This window comes from Mangifera indica, chromosome 17 (genome assembly GCF_011075055.1).
Source record: "Mangifera indica cultivar Alphonso chromosome 17, CATAS_Mindica_2.1, whole genome shotgun sequence".
In the NCBI taxonomy this organism is placed as follows: domain Eukaryota; kingdom Viridiplantae; phylum Streptophyta; class Magnoliopsida; order Sapindales; family Anacardiaceae; genus Mangifera; species Mangifera indica.
In genome coordinates this window covers 2,000,889-2,020,649 of record NC_058153.1, presented here as the reverse complement: position 1 = coordinate 2,020,649, position 19,761 = coordinate 2,000,889, and the positions used below count along the sequence as shown (strand labels likewise).

General features: G+C 34.7%; 3 protein-coding genes across 6 annotated transcripts; 2 read left to right on the top strand and 1 right to left on the bottom strand.

Moving 5' to 3' along the window:
* Positions 1–354: 354 nt before the first annotated feature.
* Positions 355–8,940, bottom strand: LOC123200445 (TBC1 domain family member 15). 4 transcript variants are annotated; one of them, XM_044615638.1, is made up of 16 exons: positions 8,695–8,940; positions 8,392–8,565; positions 8,184–8,235; positions 7,974–8,084; positions 7,721–7,805; positions 7,544–7,598; positions 6,969–7,388; positions 6,114–6,194; positions 5,415–5,474; positions 4,673–4,771; positions 4,466–4,576; positions 3,241–3,312; positions 3,015–3,131; positions 2,130–2,279; positions 1,268–1,368; positions 355–822 (listed from the first exon to the last, which is right to left on the bottom strand). In XM_044615638.1, exons 1-16 carry the CDS (start codon positions 8,755–8,757, stop codon positions 495–497), a joined length of 2,079 nt encoding a protein of 692 aa, XP_044471573.1. In that variant the 5' UTR covers positions 8,758–8,940; the 3' UTR covers positions 355–494. The 4 variants fall into 4 exon arrangements, with proteins under 4 accessions (XP_044471573.1, XP_044471574.1, XP_044471575.1 ...); XM_044615639.1 differs by having other exon boundaries at positions 7,974–8,081; XM_044615640.1 differs by lacking the exon at positions 6,114–6,194 and having other exon boundaries at positions 8,695–8,939.
* Positions 8,941–9,833: 893 nt separating this feature from the next.
* LOC123201170 (mitochondrial carrier protein CoAc1-like) lies at positions 9,834–13,708 on the top strand. The gene is made up of 7 exons (XM_044616639.1): positions 9,834–10,690; positions 11,190–11,275; positions 11,399–11,606; positions 12,277–12,409; positions 12,809–12,993; positions 13,216–13,344; positions 13,444–13,708. The coding sequence occupies exons 1-7, from the start codon at positions 10,496–10,498 to the stop codon at positions 13,543–13,545; spliced, it is 1,038 nt and encodes a 345-aa protein (XP_044472574.1). The 5' UTR covers positions 9,834–10,495; the 3' UTR covers positions 13,546–13,708.
* Positions 13,709–15,951: 2,243 nt separating this feature from the next.
* Positions 15,952–19,663, top strand: LOC123200027 (IQ domain-containing protein IQM1-like). The gene is made up of 9 exons (XM_044615109.1): positions 15,952–16,155; positions 16,571–17,122; positions 17,212–17,326; positions 17,420–17,485; positions 17,598–17,686; positions 17,765–17,852; positions 18,035–18,265; positions 18,349–18,450; positions 19,026–19,663. Exons 1-9 carry the CDS (start codon positions 16,055–16,057, stop codon positions 19,443–19,445), a joined length of 1,764 nt encoding a protein of 587 aa, XP_044471044.1. The 5' UTR covers positions 15,952–16,054; the 3' UTR covers positions 19,446–19,663.
* The last annotated feature ends 98 nt before the right edge of the window (positions 19,664–19,761 follow it).

The following is a 19,761-nucleotide window of genomic DNA, read 5'->3' as shown; positions in this document are numbered from 1 at the left end:
ATATGTATTGTATAGAACCGTACATTTCAATTGAAATTGGGTTCAACAGTCTGACACTCCAATCACAATCCACATCAGTATAAAAAGTGGTAAGAGAATGCATGTACGATCCTCACCATAAAGTAATAAAGAAGGAAAAAGACAACCCCTAAAGACATTTACCAGCTTATTGAAGTCCATATGCGGAAACGACAAACTCACTTTCCCGAGGCTTGCTATTTGGTAACTTGGTTCATTCCAGTCCATCAGGCATCAGCGGCGGAATCTATTCAATCTGAAATCAACAAAATCAAACAAAGCAGAAGAACAGGAAGGTTTAAATGGTACTATTGCAAATTAAGTAACTGAAGCTAATTAGTGAAAGGAACAGGGTTGATTGACTTAGATGATAATATTTTATTACACTAAAGAAAAATCAACTGATTACAGAAAGCAGCCATGTAGAAGATTGAGAATATAAAGCTGATAAATCCTTTCCACGAAAGGGTTCATATTTACAATACTTCATCATCTTGCTGAGAATATAACAAACCATTGTCAATTGGCAGTGAAGGAGGAGTTCCAGGAGGGATGCAAGCAGCACCATTCTCACCAGCACATATACACAGAGCTTCTGCATCTCTTAGGATTGCATCAAGATCAATCCGACCACTCAGCTCATTAATGAATTTCAAGAGTGTGTCAAAATCCATTAGCTCTCCCATTATCTTGCTCCGGTGTCGTTTCAAGATTGCAACACATACATATAAATGCAGGTGCTCCGACAAATAATGCGTCCATAATACCTCCCATAAGCGCATTGTTTTCTCATAGTCAAATTCTCTGAGAAACATTATCAAATCATATCAGGTTGACCTAGGTAATCATGTCTATCAGACGCTTACCTATGGTATTAAAGAAATCTATGAAAAATTATAAAAAAAAAAAAGGGGAAAATCTCAGAAGATCAAGATAAGCTAATTAAAGACAGGTCCTGCAAATTAGAACAAGGTAAAAGACCAAGGGAAGTGCTTATACATGCAAACATGCATGCACATAAAAGCCAATGTGAAATTTCAGACATTAATCCAACTTCCTTTCCCTGACTCTCTTCAACACAGTAATTGAAACTTAATGGCATTAATCTAGGACCTTTACACAAGAATTATCCAGTATTACATGGACCATAAACTATAAATTTGTTGAAAACAAAAATTTTATTTAAGAGCACAGCTAAATCGAAGGACAACAGCACTCAAAAGAAAACTAGTTAGTTCAGATATCTGACCTTTTAAATTGTATCAGAACCCAGCGAAAACAAAAGAAATAATTCAGGCACTCATTCTGCCTAAAATAATTATGCAATGGGCTGTCTAGCAACTCTACCAGCTGCAACAACAAGAGTGAACATTAAAAAGTGGTGCTTAATCATCATATATGCCAAAACACAATTAATGCCAATTCATAAATAGAACAGACCACTAATAAATAACAAAGAAACCACAAACAATTAATGATTAAATACCGTTTACATATTAGTTATACTACCTTGAGTTATTATCAAAAAATAAAAAGCAAACTAAAATGAAAGTTGCAGAAGGAACATCATCATGATCTCAGCAAGGTATCACAGGAAGAAGAGTAGTAATTCCACCCAATTTGTAGAAGCATAACGGCACATCTTTACTGTGACGCTTGAGGAACTTCATTTAGCATCTTAAACATTTTTATATGTTTTGAAACTTCCTTTCTAACAGGGTTTCATTATCAGCAATTGAGCACAAAAATAAAGAATGATTACACCAAATTTAACTCCAGAGCAGTTCCAGATAAACCAGCAGGTGAAATGCAATTTTGCATAGATTCAAGATTTCAAATCTGATTAACTCAACCAAAAGTCTGCTAATTGAAAAAAAAAAAAAAAAAGCAGAAATTGAAGAGGCTGAAATGTGGCTGCAAACAGCACTGTCAAAATGAAATACTAGGAGCAGTTAAAATACACACAATATAATCTTGAATTTGGCAAAGGAAAAAAAACTAAAAAAATGAAAAAGGTAAAACCTTAGGGCAAATGTTTATTTAACAGATTAATTGCCCAATTCTATTACTAAAGCATGATAATCAACTCATCTGAGAGATGAAGAGAGAACCTTAGACAATGCAAAAAGTTGAGTGTGCATTCCATTTTGGTCGCGATTAAAATTGGGTCCAAGACGTTCCATCAGTGCCACAAACAACCAAAATGATTCTGACTCATCTTCCATTACAAACAAAATGGGGGAAAGAAGATCACTCATACCCTGTAAGACAAATAAACAACAATTATAACATACAATCATGAAGAGAACAGTATTCAAACAACACCACAAGCAGGACAAAAGAACTATCATGTATGCACTATATATAGGAATGAGCAATGTTATATGTACAGACTACCTAATAGTTCACAAAGCCAAACCCAGCATAACCACAAAGCCGTAAGGTAACTTAATGTAAGAGTTTATAAATTAATAATAATAGTACCATGTCATTGTAACATCATATCACAGGGAGACTAGGTACACTGGAAGGCAGCAATGAATATTACATTACCTGTTTTCTAACAAAAATTAAGCACTGAAAATTCAGCCCTGAAAAATTAAGCACTGAAAATAATAGTACCATGTTTTCTAACATCATATCATTATTTCTTAACAAAAATTAAGCACTGAAAATTCAGCCCTTTTTCACACATCTATACATTCAATGCAACGTGTGAATACAAGGATACTTCACATGACCTGTTTTCTAACAATAAACTATTTTTAAGTTTCAAATGGCAAGCAAAAAATTTCCCAAATGTCTTCAAAATGTGCACATGCCACCATTTGAATGAATTGCTTGTTTATTAAGCATATATTGCTTCCTCTTTCTAGAATACTATTGAATAATATTCTTTAATGTTAACTCAATGAGACTGCATAATCATAAATTCAGAATTTCCATGCAACTGGCAGCAAAGCCAAGATATAGCACTACATGAAAGATGTAATTACCTGACAGTAACCAAGATCAAAGTTGTAGAAGGAGTACGTCAATAGAATATCATGTAGAATATTCACATTTTGATTATCATCCCCATCATAGAAAGGGAGTGACCTATCAGTCCTTACCTAGAAACAAATGAAAACACAATTTACAAGCTTCCAATAGCATGTCAAAATTCCTGCACAAAGTCATTATACCAAGACTTCGAAAAAGATGCGCTAGTTTTATACATACCACATCTTTATCAATAAGTCCTTTCCTCTCCCTGAATTTTGTAAACCTCTTTGCCTGTTCAGTTGAGATACTCTGCAGAAGAAAATTTTACATGCAACAATTAAGCTGTTAAGAAAAGATATCCTTGAATCTATGATGATAAAAGCACATAGAAGCAATTGGGCGGATGTCTCTAATCAAGTGAAAAAGGAAACAATCTGCAACTGAAGGGCAATGAAGACCACGCTGGGTTATTTAATGTAATAATGTCACAGTCAAATTTGTGCAACTAAATTTGACCATGGTCAATAAACATTAACATTCTGGTAAGGATAAAAACTAACCAAGGCAATTGAAAAATTATATATGTACCAAAAAGGAAAAAGTTCAACTTGCTGGGTTTATTAAGCATGCACAAAAGACAAGAGTCACTGGGCTGGTCAATGTCATTTTGTAACTAAACTAAAAGGTCAGACAATGTGAAAAAAATACCCCTTTAGGATAAGCCATATTGCTGGAGAGACTGCAGGGCCTCTTTACCATATTTTGTAGGTATTTAACCCTAGTGTTAGGACATATGATATTGAATGTATGCAGCAAATTCTTGTGCTTACAAACACTAGTATGCCAATAGGCACTGGTGCTGATGAACTGCTCAGTACAAATTAGCTTATCAAGCTCGGCTAGAAGCAAGATGAGATGGGTCGGGTGGGGGTGGGGGTTTTGACAATAAGCAATTAAATCTAAATAAAACCTAGAATACAACTTTTATAATTAATATGATATCAAGTATATAAGATGACATTATTTTCTTTACTTTTTTAAGCCACCAAGCTTTCACTTTAACTGTTCAATTTGAGCACAGAAGTTATTAAGCCTTGAGTAAAATTCATGTCATTATTTCTTTGCTAACAGATCATGCCAAACCACCAAGTTTCTTATCAGCACATTTGTAACCTATAGAAAAGCCTCATAAGTTGAGCCTCAAAACAACCTTTTTACCTTAAAAGCAATACACCTCTTTCTACCTCTAACAATGCATTTGTTATAGTTAGATACAAGGTTAAAACATAGCTAACTATATAAACAGGCTCCAAAATTACATACATCATCAGCAATGATAAAATAATTAATGAATGAAATTATGTTAAACAACAATACGAGAACAAAGCAAGACGATCTATTAGGAAGTACTGAAGGATGGAGAAATCCACAGCAAAATAACAATAAAACATTTACAGCAAACCTGCCACTGGCGTTTTATGGTCTCATACTCTGACCTTTTAATAGACCTACGATACTCCCTCTCAGCATGTGTTGAATCATATGCATGGTATCCCAATAAAAATGTCCATACCTACCATATAATCAAGAGTTTTCATGAACAAAGAAGCACATCTAACCAATTAAATAATACTTAGCACAGTTTTCTTCATGTACTACAAATATAAACCTCTCTGCGTAATTTGTGCTCAATTCCTCCATAGAAAATTCTCTTTCTTAATGCTTCTGAATCGATAACTCGACCTTCATTGTCCAAAAAGGTTGCCCACTGCACATATTCACCATAGCAACAAAGATGTGTATATAAAACATCCAGAAATACTAATCCTTGAAAGAAAGCATATATGGCAGAACTAATAGAAAATTGTATTTGTTAAGAAGCTGCACCCTATTAAAGGAAAATAACATTATGTTATCAGTTCTGATCTATTCGGGTTGAACCGACAAATAACTGCAGCTCCATTGCACAAACTCACAGTTCCATGCATTCTGAACTTTTCATTTTCAAACAAAAGTTCAATCAAATAACCCTAGTTTTCTCATTATATCATACTACTCGATTTCTGAAACTTAAAACCAATGATCATGATAAAATATTGAGCAAAGAAAATTGAGAAAGTTTTACACCAGACCTAATTTGATCTTAACCCATATGTTATAAAGATTAGAATGTACAGGATTTTACAACCATAATTTAGACATCCATAAAAACAAACCAAATAAAAAATATTTTGAAACTGTTTCAGAAAAGAAGTTCACCTAAACAAAAAAATCACAAGGAGTCAAAATCCTTTGAATGGTTTTTGAGTATATGGCCACAAAAGACTTATACTTTAAAATAGGTCTATAATCTAGAATTAAAAACTACATGAAAACTTATTTGTAAAAAAAAAAAAAAAGACAGCCCTTACCTCTTCAGGCCCTAAGGGTGGCTGCCGGGGTTTTCCCCACACTAATGTTTGTTTATCCAACTGCAGAAAACAATAAATATGCATTAATTTAATGTTGACCACTACTAAAAATAAATAAAGGCACAAATGTCAAATAAATGAATTGGTAGTTTCGAGGGCTCTAATAAAAAGGACAAAGCACAGCTTCAAATGGCCATAAGGAGCAACAAAGAATCTTAGGTAATAACCTTCCAAAACAAAAATCAATTGAAAGTTTGACCTTTATTGTGACTGATACACACCCTTAGGAGTCAAAAAACATAATATTGTGGCAAAGATGCAATTATGCCAATCCAAAACACTAAAAACACAGAATTCAGGAGGAAGCAAGATCATTATCACTTCATTATTCCAACTAAATATGTGATAAAAAGAGCACTAATGGACTATAACAATGGTATGTTGCATGCTCTAGTATATAAAACAGCATTCATATCTTATAGAACACATTGATCACAGGACAATCCCTTTGTGATAACACAATCATGTTATATGGATTGGTATAACAACAATTTACACACATATACCAATGCAAATTATTAACCAAAATACTATCAGATCATCTCCCATTGCATATGTAGTATGAACTGGTGATACTTCAAAAAGATTGAGAGAAACAAATTCATATGCTAAAATGAAACATAAAGCCCCTGTCTATACCTCCTTACAATTGATTAGCTCAAAAGTTCCCACATTGGTGGCAGCTTCTTCATCATGATTGTGTTTCCTAGATGGAATTTTCTGTTTAGAAGGATAGGGTTATGCATCAGATGGCCTCAGAAAAAAAAAAAAGTCTTGTTTTCCAACTATAGCAACATGACTAGCCTGATTTAAGCCCAAGACAATAATGCTCTGAACCAAACTTCAACGTATTAAATAATTTGTACGCCTAAAGTACATAGCACAAGTGGAGAACATAAAATTCCCAACCCATAGAAGTTTCCAGAAATTATCTGATATCCCAAAAGACTATGCTTAGCTCTGCTTCTTGTTATGGATTTATCATTGTTCAACAGCTGACAAAATGCATCTTACGTTGATTGCATGCAGAAAGATAAAAAGAATTCTAGTATGTCCAAATGCCTGATGCATAACATGTAAGCAATGTATTGAACTGAGAAATAGAACACGCTTGGTTCAGAACAGTAATGTAATTTTCCACTGCACTAGTAAAGCTCCCAACCTAACCACTAAATGAAAACACCAACATCCAATCATTATAAAAACCTAAAAATCATTGCAGTGACCTGTCTGTTGATAATAATGATCGATATGGTAACCTGTCATGGCCAATAATCAATAGTATCATGCAAATAAATTAAAATTTAAAATTTACAAACAACAATGTAGAATTACAACCCAGTGATCCAAACCTACAAAAGTAGGTATATCACTTACTAGTAGCAAACATTCAGACAGTTGATCATATCGAATGTGTCTGTAACCACACAAGTAGTCACAAATTAAACTGAGATTCTAATAGCTCAAAAAATTGCCAAATAAGTAAAACATTACCTCCAGAGGATCTGAGGCTACAGAAATTTTGTCAGAAACTTTCTCTGCATCGTTATCTTTCACTGTGTCATTGGATGCTTCGTGATGGTAATTTTGGACAGACTGGTTGTCAAATTTTCTCTCAAGATGACCAAATCCATTACTATAGTTTTCACGAAATAGTTGAGAAGTTGTTTCCCGAGCAAATTTGGTTACAAGAGAGAATTTTTCCAATACTTGAATTGAAATGTCTCGAGCAGGATCATGACTCTTTTGCCTCTGTCTCCCATTGTACTGAGAAATACTGGAATTCACTTGGCCAACTCCCCCATAGGTACTATGTTGGTTGTCATTTAAAAGAGAGTCTCCAATTGGAACAGCTGTTGATGGCCCACTTGCTACAGTAACAGCCCTAGGTAGCTCCAAAGAAGATAAAGTTTTCTGTTGCAAGTGATTAAAACATTCAAAGTCAATCACACAAGAAAATTTTTTCAAATCCAAATGCAGGGAAATGTTGCTGCACAAATATATTGGGCCAATTAATGGAAGAAGCTTTATTGATCATCAACCATGAAGTAAACCAGTGCGACATATACCAGCAGAGGACTTTGAAAATCATTGACAAGAAATACATTTGCATCTTCTTCCGACCTGAAATATGATATGAAATAAGAAGTTGCAAGAATGACTTCTTGGGGCCTAAGATAAATATGGTTACAGAAGTTATAACCATAAGTACTGACCAAGAGAAGTTGACATAAACAATTACCGACCTCACAAGAACAACATGTTGCTTTGCAGTAGCTAGGAACTCTTTAACTCCACCATTGTAGAAGTAAAGAGGAGGATAGGCGAGGCCTGCAAAAAGTGTTCCCATCAAGATCATGTATATCAATACATAACAAGGAATATAACACACCACAATTTTTAAAAGTATAATTAACTCTATAACCACAAGCAGCAATTCACAATCACTTTAAATTTTCAATGTATCACAAAATTTTCTGGTTAATCCAAATTGACTACCTGATGATAAAACAACAATTATGTATTGCCACCCAATAGGTCGAGTGTGTCTGTGAATTGACCGCAAATCTGTAAAAGGCACCGCCCTTATGGTGTACAGATTTCTATCTACTTAAGGAAAAAAAAACAAACCATGAAGATAATTCAGCCTTTCTAAACAGTTACACCTCCAGTATTTCATACAATCATAACAAGCCCAAAGTTTAAAACCTTTCTCAGACAACTTGGCGTTTGAGTTGTGTCCTTTGTACGGGATCCAGGTCTATTATCACAGCGAACAAAATAGAGTTACAGAATTACTGTATAGAAGATGATAATATAGACAGCATAAATGGTCACAGCTAACAGGATTTCAATATTTCCTAAGGGAAAATGATAACAGATGCAAAAAGAATGTAAAAATCAAATGAATATTTACCATAAAGAGAGAGGAGCCTTGTTTAATTAGCTTCAATCTTCCGCTAATTCTTTCAGATGCAGACTGAGTGGGGTGAATTGTAACATTATCTTTCGAATAAACCACTTCGGCACCTTCGGGTTCGCTGGACGAGCTAGTCTTGCCGCTATGGCTCCTCGTCATGCTTGATGATCCCTAATTCAAAAAAAAAAAAAAACCTAAATTAATTTGACGAAATCCTCATTAACATATAATCAAATTCGCTAAGCAACACATGAGAAAGCAATCAGTGAATGCACGAAAACCGAAACGTCAATTGCTTACTTGCTGCATAGAGGCGGCATAATCAGCATCGTCGGACAAATCGTGTAGCTCTGTTTCTCGCATGATTGGGAGTTGGTGGAGATATGAAATTACAGTAATGATTTTTAAGAGCCAGCAGAGATAGGGATTCGATTTACTTTTAGACGAAGAAAAGAAATGTCAAACAATTACAAAGAGCCATAAAGAGAGTAGGACGAGGGAGGGAGGGCGTGGCGGGTAGTGGTTACGTTCACTTTTCGGGACTTCTTTTCTGTGATAATTACCATTCCGTTATTACTTATTTGCAATAAATACAAGTGTGATTTTTAAATTGATATTTTCTAAATTTTAATCAAATTCACAGTATTTGATAAAACTTTGGAATTTATCGGTCGATTAAGGCTACATCTTAATCGAACCATTATAGTCTCAAAAATTAATTTGATTTAATTTAATTTAATTTAAATTTAAATTAAAAAATTTGATTCATATTAATATGTGTTTAATTTACTTCAATTTAAATTCATAATTTAATTTGATTTAAATTTATATCTCATATTTGATTTAAATTTATATCTCATTTGACCCTATAGATTAGTCTAAAGGGTGAAAAATCAAATATTATTTATAAACATCCAAAGTTTAAATAATTCTAACGTGATATATCATAATAAAATTTACTTCTAATTTATCCAATTCATAATTATAAATCTAAATGGTGTGGATTCCGAAGACTTTGTCATAATGGTTCTCTCAGTTAGAAAAATAATTATGTCTCATTCTTTTATATCCTAAATATATAATTTGTTTTAAAAAAAAAACTTATAATACATATTTTATTAAAAAAATACCAAAATTTTGAAAGCTACATTTACAAAAATCTTAAAATTATTAAAATTTTAATTTATCCCTTAAATTGAAAAATATCAGAAAACCTTGTAATTGAGCAATTTCCGAAAGTCCACCACGGGCGGTGAAATGTCACAAAAACTCCCCACCAGGCGATTCCGCCTATTCAAAACCAGCCCGCGTACTGGAAAATCACAATCAGTCCCCCACCACGCGGTCCCATGTTCCCTGCACTGTTTGGAAAATCGCAAAAACACCCCGTCTCTATTCACCGGAGTCGCGCTCAATTATGTCTATCTAAAGTATCTCCCGCTTAAAATAGTCTGTAGTTGTGAAAAGCGAGAGCTTTCAAACAAAAGAAGAAACTTCGTCTTTGCCGTCTCCAGGGAGAACGTTAATTAATATAAAGCAAAAAAGAATCCTTCTCTAAATTTCAACACATTGTTCTCCTTGGGCGCAGTCGCTACCAATCAGAACTTTCTGGTAGGTTCGTTCCATCTCTTTGAAGCTTTCTCGTAATAATCTGGATCAAGTTCAAGCGCAAATTGTTTGATTTAACGGAGTTCGAGCAGTACGTTCCAGCTACAGCGTGGACTATTATTTTGGCGGTTTTTTGGTCAATCTTGAGATAGTTGTTAGAGGTTTTGTTGCAATAGATATTTGGGGAAACTGTTATGATTGGAAGGGTTTTGATTAGCAAATCGTTGTGTTTAGTTTTCTTTGTCTGTTGATGTATCTTGTTGTTATTGAAGAGAAATATCGGCTTGTGAACGTGCCCAAATTATTACTGGGTGCCATCAGGCCATTGAATCTTTTGTTTGAAGCGAAGGTTTATTCTTTCTGTATCCCGAGAGACAGATGGGATAAGGAGTTTTTTAAGCTACTAAGTGGGTAAAGCATAATTTGTCGACATCATAAAGGTTTTGGTAGCGGAATTGTTAAATTGGTTTGGTTTGTGTTACAACTTTTTGAGATGGGATCTCCACAAGGATCTACATTGTCAACTAACATGGCTGCCGGATTTGTGGACGGTTCATCTACACGCCAAGGGGTTTCTTATGTGGATAGTTTGCCTGTTTATGCTAAGGAGCTAATTGCTGGGGGCACTGCTGGAGCATTTGCTAAGACTGCTGTTGCACCTCTGGAACGGACCAAAATTCTCTTGCAGGTGAAACTCATCCCTAGAGGAAATTTAAGTTTTAATTTCATGCTTTTGGTTTTGAGTTTTTATTTGTATTTAATAGGATTGTGTATGCTCATGTGACTGGCTTCAGTTGTGTTATATTTCACTTTCTTGAATTTAATTTTGCACGGTTAGTGCAAGTGTGGTTTTACCTTATGAAATATTGAAGGATCATCTATCAAAGACTTTTGACATCAGGCAGTTGTTAGTTATGTAAGCAGCTTGGAAATGTGTATTTTATCTGATATACAGGAACCACATCTGTGAAAATAGTCCATATTGTTTGTTAGGATGGCATTATTTTGGAAAGTTAGTAACAAGTTTCTATGCAAAGGAGGCTGTTTATTTGACTTTGGTTTAGCTTGTTAGCCAATACTCTTGTTGCTTACTTTGTTTCTTCATAAATCATATTTTTACTTTTGAAATAGATTTATGTTTCCCAAATATTTTACTCTATTTCTTTACACGCAATTGCTCACTGCAGACAAGAACAGAAGGGTTCCAATCTCTTGGGGTGTGTCAATCCTTAAAGAGGTTACTGAAGCAGGAGGGTATTCGTGGATTTTATAAGTAAGATTTATGTACACTCATGTCACATGTCACATGTCACACACACACACATGAAGAAAGATTATATATATATGTCTTCTCCTAAAAAATTTGTTGTAATATATGCTTTATATTTTCTTTTAGAGGAAATGGAGCTAGTGTTCTTCGGATTGTTCCTTATGCAGCCTTGCATTTTATGACATATGAGCAATATCGTGTTTGGATTGTGAATAACTATTCAGCATTGGGATCAGGGCCTGTTATAGATCTATTATCTGGTTCATTGGCTGGAGGAACGGCAGTTTTATGCACATATCCTTTAGATTTGGCTCGTACAAAACTTGCTTACCAGGTGAGTGGGTTGCCTAAGTATTATTGGGGTGTTTCCTCTTATTGGAGTGAGGGAGTATCTTGTGAACATTGTTTCAATTGGTAGTTATTTATTTATTTATTGAGTATGAATTATGATTAATGCTACAAAAGGCTTTCCCTAAAAGTTGCTGAACAGTATTTTCTTAAATCGGGAATGATTTCATGTATCATCTTTTGCAAGTTTTTGGTAAAAGCACCTTGTAAAGACAGGCATGTGATTTTATCATCTTTTCCTACCTCTTCTTTTCATTTCAATTGTGCATCCACTCATCAAAACCTGGCATGTGTTGTACTATGGTATTCACTCATCTGTTTGTTATCGGCTGTAATTAGATTTGAACAAACTTTTAAGCTCACCTAAGCTAAGCCTGAAGCAGAAGTTTGTGTGTGAGCATCTGCAACAGGATCCTGGCTTTTCTAATCTATATGGAATCAATCATGTTTAACTTGGCCAATGTGAAGAAAATGTTCTGTATTTTTGTGAGTCCCAATAGATTTTAAAAAAAAGACCGATTGAAAGAAAAATGATGTAATAGCAGCTTATTTTTTCAGTGAAGAGAACAATTGAGATCCAAGAACTGAAAAATGGAAAATCAGCCAAACACAATCTTATGATTCTTGTGTAAAGCAGCATTTAGTGAACTTTGTAGGTTGTAGACACTAGAGGAAGTTTCAAGGGTGGTATAACAAGTATCTGTACTCAACCTGCATATGGTGGCATAAAAGATGTACTCACAAGTGTCTATAAGGACGGGGGAATACGTGCTCTCTATCGAGGCATAGGTGTGTAGGCTGGTTTTGTTATGCCTTTTACTACACAGTGATACATGGTCAATTATGGCAACATATGGTATTAATGCTTGGATTTTGTGACTGATGGACTTGGTATCTTCTAATTTGAATATTTGTTGAAGGCTCATTGTTCTTCAGAACATATGCTTTTTTTGTTGTGGATGCTTTTGTTGACTGGCTGGCTGAAATTTGCCGTCTTTATTCTTTGTGTTTTCTCTCCCTATGTTACACCTGCTAAATTTCCATGGGGCCTATTTCATGACTTTTATTCATTAATTTAGAGTAATTCTTCATTTTAAGTTTGTTGCTTCATAAAATATACATTCTACATTTGATACTTTTAAAATTCTATTCAGGTCGTAACAATTGACATGTTCTATGTCTGAGCAGGTCCAACACTAACTGGAATTCTCCCTTATGCTGGTTTGAAGTTCTATGTATATGAGGAACTTAAGAGACATGTTCCTGAAGAGCATCAGAAATCAATTGTGATGCGTCTTTCTTGTGGAGCCTTAGCAGGGTTATTTGGGCAGACCCTCACATACCCATTAGATGTTGTTAGGAGACAGATGCAGGTATCATCTAATTGTTAGTAGTGCTAGGGTTGAGTTATATTCCTTCTGTAGCCATAAATATTATATTTTTGTGGGATGTAGATGATTTGATTCCTTTCAGTGAGAAAAATGAGGTTCCTGCCTGAAGACCATGTTACATGTAGTCAAGTAAGAATTTTGGGGTTGGGGGTGCATCTACATAGCCTTATAGTTTTAAATTATTTTGTACAATGTTTTTTACAGGTGGAAAATCTGAGACCTTCCATTGAGGGTGATGCCAAATACAGAAACACATGGGAAGGGCTTACCAGCATTGCACGAAGTCAAGGATGGAAACAGTTGTTTGCAGGCCTGAGCATTAATTATATCAAGGTAGTAAATGAAGATTATATTAGTTTCTTTTTATCATTTGATTCCTGTTAGATTTGCTATGTTTGTTCACTAACAGAACTCCTTGGCTATTTTGTTAAGGTTGTTCCTTCTGTGGCAATTGGTTTTGCTGCATATGACATGATGAAAGTATGGCTCCGCATACCACCTCGACAGAAACCACAATCAGTCACCAATTCATAATCTTGACAATAGCTAAGAGACACTACCAGACTTGTACCAGCACTGTTAGTTATTGAAAGTAGCTGGGATTTATACTCATTAAAGATGCCTTTCTATAGGCACAAACACTATATTGTTGAAACATAGTATGTTGATTAAATAATTCTGGGATTTTCATTTTTCATGTTTTTGCCTTTATTTTGGATGGAAAATTGTGGTTCACACTGAATAATGAACCAAGATTGCGGCCTTGCCATTTGTGCGACTATCGAGAATTTTATGCTTGCAGGATTTGGTGGGTGATTAGGAGGGATCATTGGGTCAATTTTACTAGCTATTTCAGAGCTCACGGGATATGCATGGATTAAATAAAACTATCAGCAGAGCGAGCTGGTCATATTAGGTGGGGAAACTTTTAGAAGATACATTTAAAAGAACATGAAATGTTCTGCTCTCATTCCTTTTCAACCCTTCTTTACGCCGACCATTTTGGGCCACATAGGAGGCCCGAGGTCCTGCCGCCGTCGGTGCATATTTTTTATTTTACACATATATACAAATAATATATTATTTTATTTTTAATTATTCGATTATATAATAATATATTATTTATATACTTAAATTATATATAAAAAATATGTATATATAATTTTAAATGCGTAATTAGATACATACTTAATATATATATCATCAAGTGATTAGACGAATTTAAATTAAAGATAAAGTAACATTCAATCATATAATAACACATCATATGTATACTCTAAAATGAGTACGTATAGCATTATTGAATGAATTATTTTTTGAGTAATTATATATGTACAAACAAATTTACTAGTATATCCATATAATTTAATATGAGTAATATGTGATAGAGTGATTTTAAAATTAAAAAAAAAAACAATTATATCAAATAATTATATATTGTCATCTCAATTTATATAGATGAATGAATAATATTTATTTATATATATAGTTTTATTCTTATTTTTTTATTTATCTTTTTATATGTGATACTAAATAATGTGTAATTTTATAAAAATAAAATAATATTTAATTATTTAACCATTTATATAAAGTGTTATTCTATATATAGATAATTATAAAATTATATATATTTTTTAAAACACATAATTGATATATAACTGTATGGTTGAATTATTTAAAACAAATAATAAATAAATATTTATTCATATATTATTTATATATCAAATTCTTTATTTAAAATTGTGTGTATGGGACATTGTACGTATAAAAATAGAAAGAGAGAGAGAGAGATATAGTTGACAGCTTCAGCCGCTTTGTAAGGCTAGTAGGTAGACACCATTAAAGACAATGAATGAGCTATGCCCAATGAAAGAAAACTTTCCATTCAAATGGCCTTTTTATAAAGGCCAAAGGACTATTTCCCACCCAAGGTTTGTTACAAACTCAATTTTTTCTCTTTTTAACTTTGATAATTTTAAATACCCATCTATGAATAGTTAAAATTAACAAAACCTTAATTTCTTAAAATTTTATCTCTTTTTGCCCTCCTAAACTTTAAAAACTAAAAGTTTTCTTTAGCCTAAGTTTTAAAAAATAACTGTTTCACCCTAGAGTTTCGTTTTGAAATCTCTAGTGTCATCTCCGACTCTATTACTAACAATCTCTCTCTCTTAAAGCATTCTCTCCCTCCGACGGTCTCTCTCCTCCCATTTAGACGTCTGATCAGTATCAGAGAAGTGGTGGAAGACAAAGAACTTCGTCGAGAAAGACGAAACTCTTTGTCGAGAAAGACGAAACTCTTCGTCTTCCACTACTTCTTTGATGACGATTAAGCATCCAAATAGAAGGAGAGAGACCGTCGGAGGGAAAGAATGCTTGAGAAGGGAGAGGCTACCGGAGATGATGTTGAAGATTTTAAAACGAAACTCTAAGGTAAAACTGCCATTTTTTAAAACTTAAGTTGGGGGAAACTTTTAAATTTTAAAGTTTAGGGGGGTAAAAAGAGATTTTATTTTAGTTTATTTTTAATATTATAGAGAAAATAATGATTTTATCCTTATTACCGTTAATTTTAATTACTCATAGGTGGGTGTTTAGCATTATCAAAGTTAAAGGGGGACACTTGGAGTTGCAGCATACCTTGGGTGGGAAACAGTGCTTTGGCCTTTTATAATTACAACAATGTCTGAACCGACTTTAGAGCCAGACAGAGACTGCCGTGGGAACAAGTCCAATTTACCCTGCTGTTATTTTGTCATCTATTTAGCGAATCCAGTTCAAATGAGGAAGATGATGACACTCCAACCTACAAGGGCCCTTGTTGATTTGTACGTTTCATGATCTCATTGCAGACAATGAACAGTGTTCAACCAAAAGGAGGCATATTTGTAACATTATCTCAGTTGTTTCTTGAACTTGTCATCTTGTTTCTTATTCCAGTAAAAGCACAACCAAAGGGAGGCAAAGTCAAAATTATCTCACTTTGTTGAAGGGTTGAACGCTTCAAAGTCCAAATGGAACAGGTGAAATTCTTGGAAATTTAATGAAGCCAGAGAGCCCCACTTCACTTACTTGTTTTACCACATTCAACTCATGCTTGGTTTATGGGCACTTCTTCCATCTTTCTCTTAAACTTCCCCGAAGGTACTTCACTGAATCATCACTTCTTTTGACAAACCCAGTCACCAACTTTGATTTTTTATGGTCTTCAGTGTCGTCCATGTGCAGGAATTTTAACTTCGATCGGTCAAACTTGGAACAGCCACCATTATATAAACTAGTGTTGTGGCCGCTCGTATGTGCTGAGTGGTTTTCAACTGACTATTCTTTGAAACTTGAGACCTGAGAGATAAGGATTTTGGTGCTTCGGCTGTGTATTTTTTTGTAGGCTTAAGGTTCTTGAGTCTAGTCTTTTTCAGTTTCCTCTGTTTTAACTTATTGTAAGTTGAATGATGCGTATTGATTTTAGTGTATATCTGATATTTTTCCTTCTTAATCCATTGCTGCTTCCCTTCATGTTTGGCTCTTAAAAGTTGCTAATTAAACTTTCTAATTCTAGTGAGCAGGTTGGTGTTGGCCTTGAATTTTGCCAGTCATTAAAGTCTATGGGACTTTCTCTTTCCTTGCTCTTATCCACTTGGAATGAAGTCTTGCACAACTTCTTTGGTATCAAAGCCTCCGTTGAGAAGGTTGTTATGAGGTCCTCAAGCTTTGGAACGAAAGGTGCAGAAATGGTCTTGAGAGCAAAAAGCTTCAAGGAAGGAGATTCAGAAGCCATTAGCAAGTTTGAACAATCTGATAAAAAGAAGATAGAGAGGTCAATAAGCTTCAAAGATTGGGATTCCGAGGAAGCAGAGCTTCAAGCATTTGAATCATCAAAAGAAGAATCTATTGATCGAGAGAGTTTAAGTTCCATCTCATTGAAGAATAATGCTCATGAAGCAATTCGAATAACAAAGCCCACAATTTTGCTACCTGAACGAGCAATGATTTTTTCTCCCAGGCCTGTTAGTGAGCTTGATGCTGCTGCCACCAAAGTTCAAAAAGTCTACAAGAGTTACCGGACAAGAAGAAATCTTGCAGATTGTGCAGTTGTAGTTGAAGAGCTCTGGTTTGTCTCTTAATGATCCAATATTTTGGTGATTTATTGTTTGTTATTTTGTTCTTTCTAATATTTCTCATCTTGATTCATGTTTGCAGGTGGAAAGCGTTAGATTTTGCAGCTTTGAAGCGAAGCTCGATATCTTTCTACAACATTGGGAAAACAGAAACCGCTGTATCGCGGTGGTCGCGAGCTAGGACAAGAGCAGCAAAGGTAATTTAAAGTTTGTCACTGCAACTGAGTTACTGAAACATGTTATGTTTGTCTGTTTCTGACATTAAACAAATTACTCTTTTCTGTTTGTAGGTTGGGAAAGGTTTATCCAAAGATGAGAAGGCTCATGTACTAGCTCTGCAGCACTGGCTTGAAGCTGTAAGTCCATATCCTCCCATCAAAATATTTATCAAGTCCTCTGTTTGGAATTTGGCCTGAGGATCATCATCGATAAACTCATGACGCTTAATTGTTACTTTCTGCTTTGCAGATTGATCCTCGCCATCGTTATGGACACAATTTACATTTCTACTATGATGTCTGGTCTGATAGCATGAGTACCCAACCTTTCTTCTACTGGTAAATATGCTTTTGCTCATTGAATATTACAAATCTTTTACCAATCCTCTGAACTTTTATTTCCCTTCTGAACTGAAGGTTGGATATTGGTGATGGCAAAGAATTGAATCTTGAGAGATGCCCAAGAAATGATCTACAACGCCAGTGCATTAAATATCTTGGACCAGTAAGTTTTATTTTCATATTTCATACTCCTTTATACCCACCTAAAAACCCCACATAATTTATTAGTCCATTGACATGGATCCTCTTGGACATTATGTGCATCCACCTATCATTTGTTCCTTAGGCCTCTTTGAAATTTTAATAATATCCGTTAAGTGTTAAGATCTTGTTTTGTATTTGCAGAACGAGAGGGAAGCATATGAAGTGATTGTGGAAAATGGAAAGCTTGTTTACAGGCAAACTGGGGTCCTTCTGAATACCACAGAGGGCTGTAAGTGGATTTTTGTACTCAGCACATCAAGAGCCTTGTACGTGGGACAGAAGAGGAAAGGTGTTTTTCAGCACTCAAGTTTCCTCTCTGGAGGGGCTACGACTGCTGCAGGAAGATTGGTAGCTCATGATGGGGTTCTTGAGGTATATTTACTGTGCTCATATCATTATCTCCCAGTTCTCAATTGAAGACTGTTTTAAGCTAATTTTTCTCTTGCCTTGTTCAGGCTATATGGCCATATAGTGGTCACTATCTCCCAACTGAAGACAATTTTATGGAATTTATTAGCTTTCTCGTGGAGCATAATGTTGACTTGACAAATGTGAAGGTACTTAACATCTTTGGGCCTAAAACATCTCTTCGTTTCTCCCCATATGTGTTGTCATGTTTACATTTAGAGCAATATTATATTTATATATATATATATATATATATGATTTTGAGTATCTTATTGTGTAGTTATTTGGGTGAACATAATCCTTTGAGTCTAAATTGCATGATGACAAATCATGTGGGTACACAATTAAATACTCAAAACTGGATATATATATAGTGTTATTGTTATGTTTATGTATTTACAATATCAATATGCACTAGAGTATGTTAACTTTAGTGACGGACCCAAAAAGGATCAAGGGTTGTCACTTGACCCTTTGGGTTTGAAAAATTATTAGTTTATATATATAATATCAATATAACCCCAAAATTTTATTATAACCCTTCTTATATTTCATTATTTTTTAATCAAACCTCTTATATATTACTTATTTACTTTGACCCCTCTTAAATTTTATCTGTGGGTTTGTCCCTAGTTCTACTCTGGTTGAAGGAAGTTTTTTACTAAACTAGGCATGATAACCATTTTTCATATCAAGATTTCAAATATCACCGTTTCTTTTGCAGAGATTTTCCATAGATGATGACTACAACTCATTCAGTGTTGAAGAATCTAAGCCAAAACAGGCAGATGATCTTCCCACCACAGAACCAACAGAGCCCATCAGTGATGAATTTAGCAAAGAAGACAGCATTGGCAGCAATGCAGCCGATGTGGAGGCACCAGTGTATGACTTGTCCAGGCGTTTGTCATGCAAGTGGACCAGTGGAGTTGGTCCTCGCATTGGCTGTGTGAGGGACTACCCACCAAGTCTGCAATCCCAGGCACTTGAGCAAGTCAATCTATCTCCTAGAGTCACCCCCGGAAGCTCAAGGAAGTTTCCTCCAATTCCTTCTCCCCGACCTAGCCCAAAAGTTCGTGTCTCGCCAAGGCTTGCATACATGGGACTCCCTAGCCCAAGGGTCTCCATTAGTAATGCCAGTTAAACTTTCTGCATGTTTCTTGAGGGTTGTGGCCTGCCAAGCAGCTGAACCTAATAGATTCAAGACCTTAGGCTAGTTGAGCACTTCTCGTGCTAAATGAATTTTTGTTAAATGAGATTGTTTAGTCAAATAGTTCATTAATTTTTTTTAATCTTTGTTTCATTTTTGCCATTAATTCAGTTTTTAGTAGAAGTATGATAACTGGGGTTTTGTTTACTAAATTTCTTGCAGAAAGCTGTGAATATGTGGTTGCTTTTTTGTCCATTCAAAGATGTTTCCTCCTCTTTTCCCCGTTTGACTGAGAGTTGGATCCAAATTG

Bases quoted from the DNA above. Each gene is read 5' to 3' on its own strand.
- LOC123200445 (XM_044615638.1), bottom strand. From the start codon at position 8,757: ATGCGAGAAACAGAGCTACACGATTTGTCCGACGATGCTGATTATGCC. The intron at 4,772-5,414 runs GTAAGGGCTGTC...GAATATGTGCAG, and splicing joins CACCCTTAGGGCCTGAAGAG to TGGGCAACCTTTTTGGACAA. The intron at 3,132-3,240 runs GTATGTATAAAA...ATTTGTTTCTAG, and splicing joins GACTTATTGATAAAGATGTG to GTAAGGACTGATAGGTCACT.
- LOC123201170 (XM_044616639.1), top strand. From the start codon at position 10,496: ATGGGATCTCCACAAGGATCTACATTGTCAACTAACATGGCTGCCGGA. The intron at 11,607-12,276 runs GTGAGTGGGTTG...TGAACTTTGTAG, and splicing joins GTACAAAACTTGCTTACCAG to GTTGTAGACACTAGAGGAAG. The intron at 12,994-13,215 runs GTATCATCTAAT...TGTTTTTTACAG, and splicing joins TTGTTAGGAGACAGATGCAG to GTGGAAAATCTGAGACCTTC.
- LOC123200027 (XM_044615109.1), top strand. From the start codon at position 16,055: ATGAAGCCAGAGAGCCCCACTTCACTTACTTGTTTTACCACATTCAAC. The intron at 17,327-17,419 runs GTAATTTAAAGT...TTCTGTTTGTAG, and splicing joins CTAGGACAAGAGCAGCAAAG to GTTGGGAAAGGTTTATCCAA. The intron at 17,853-18,034 runs GTAAGTTTTATT...TTGTATTTGCAG, and splicing joins GCATTAAATATCTTGGACCA to AACGAGAGGGAAGCATATGA.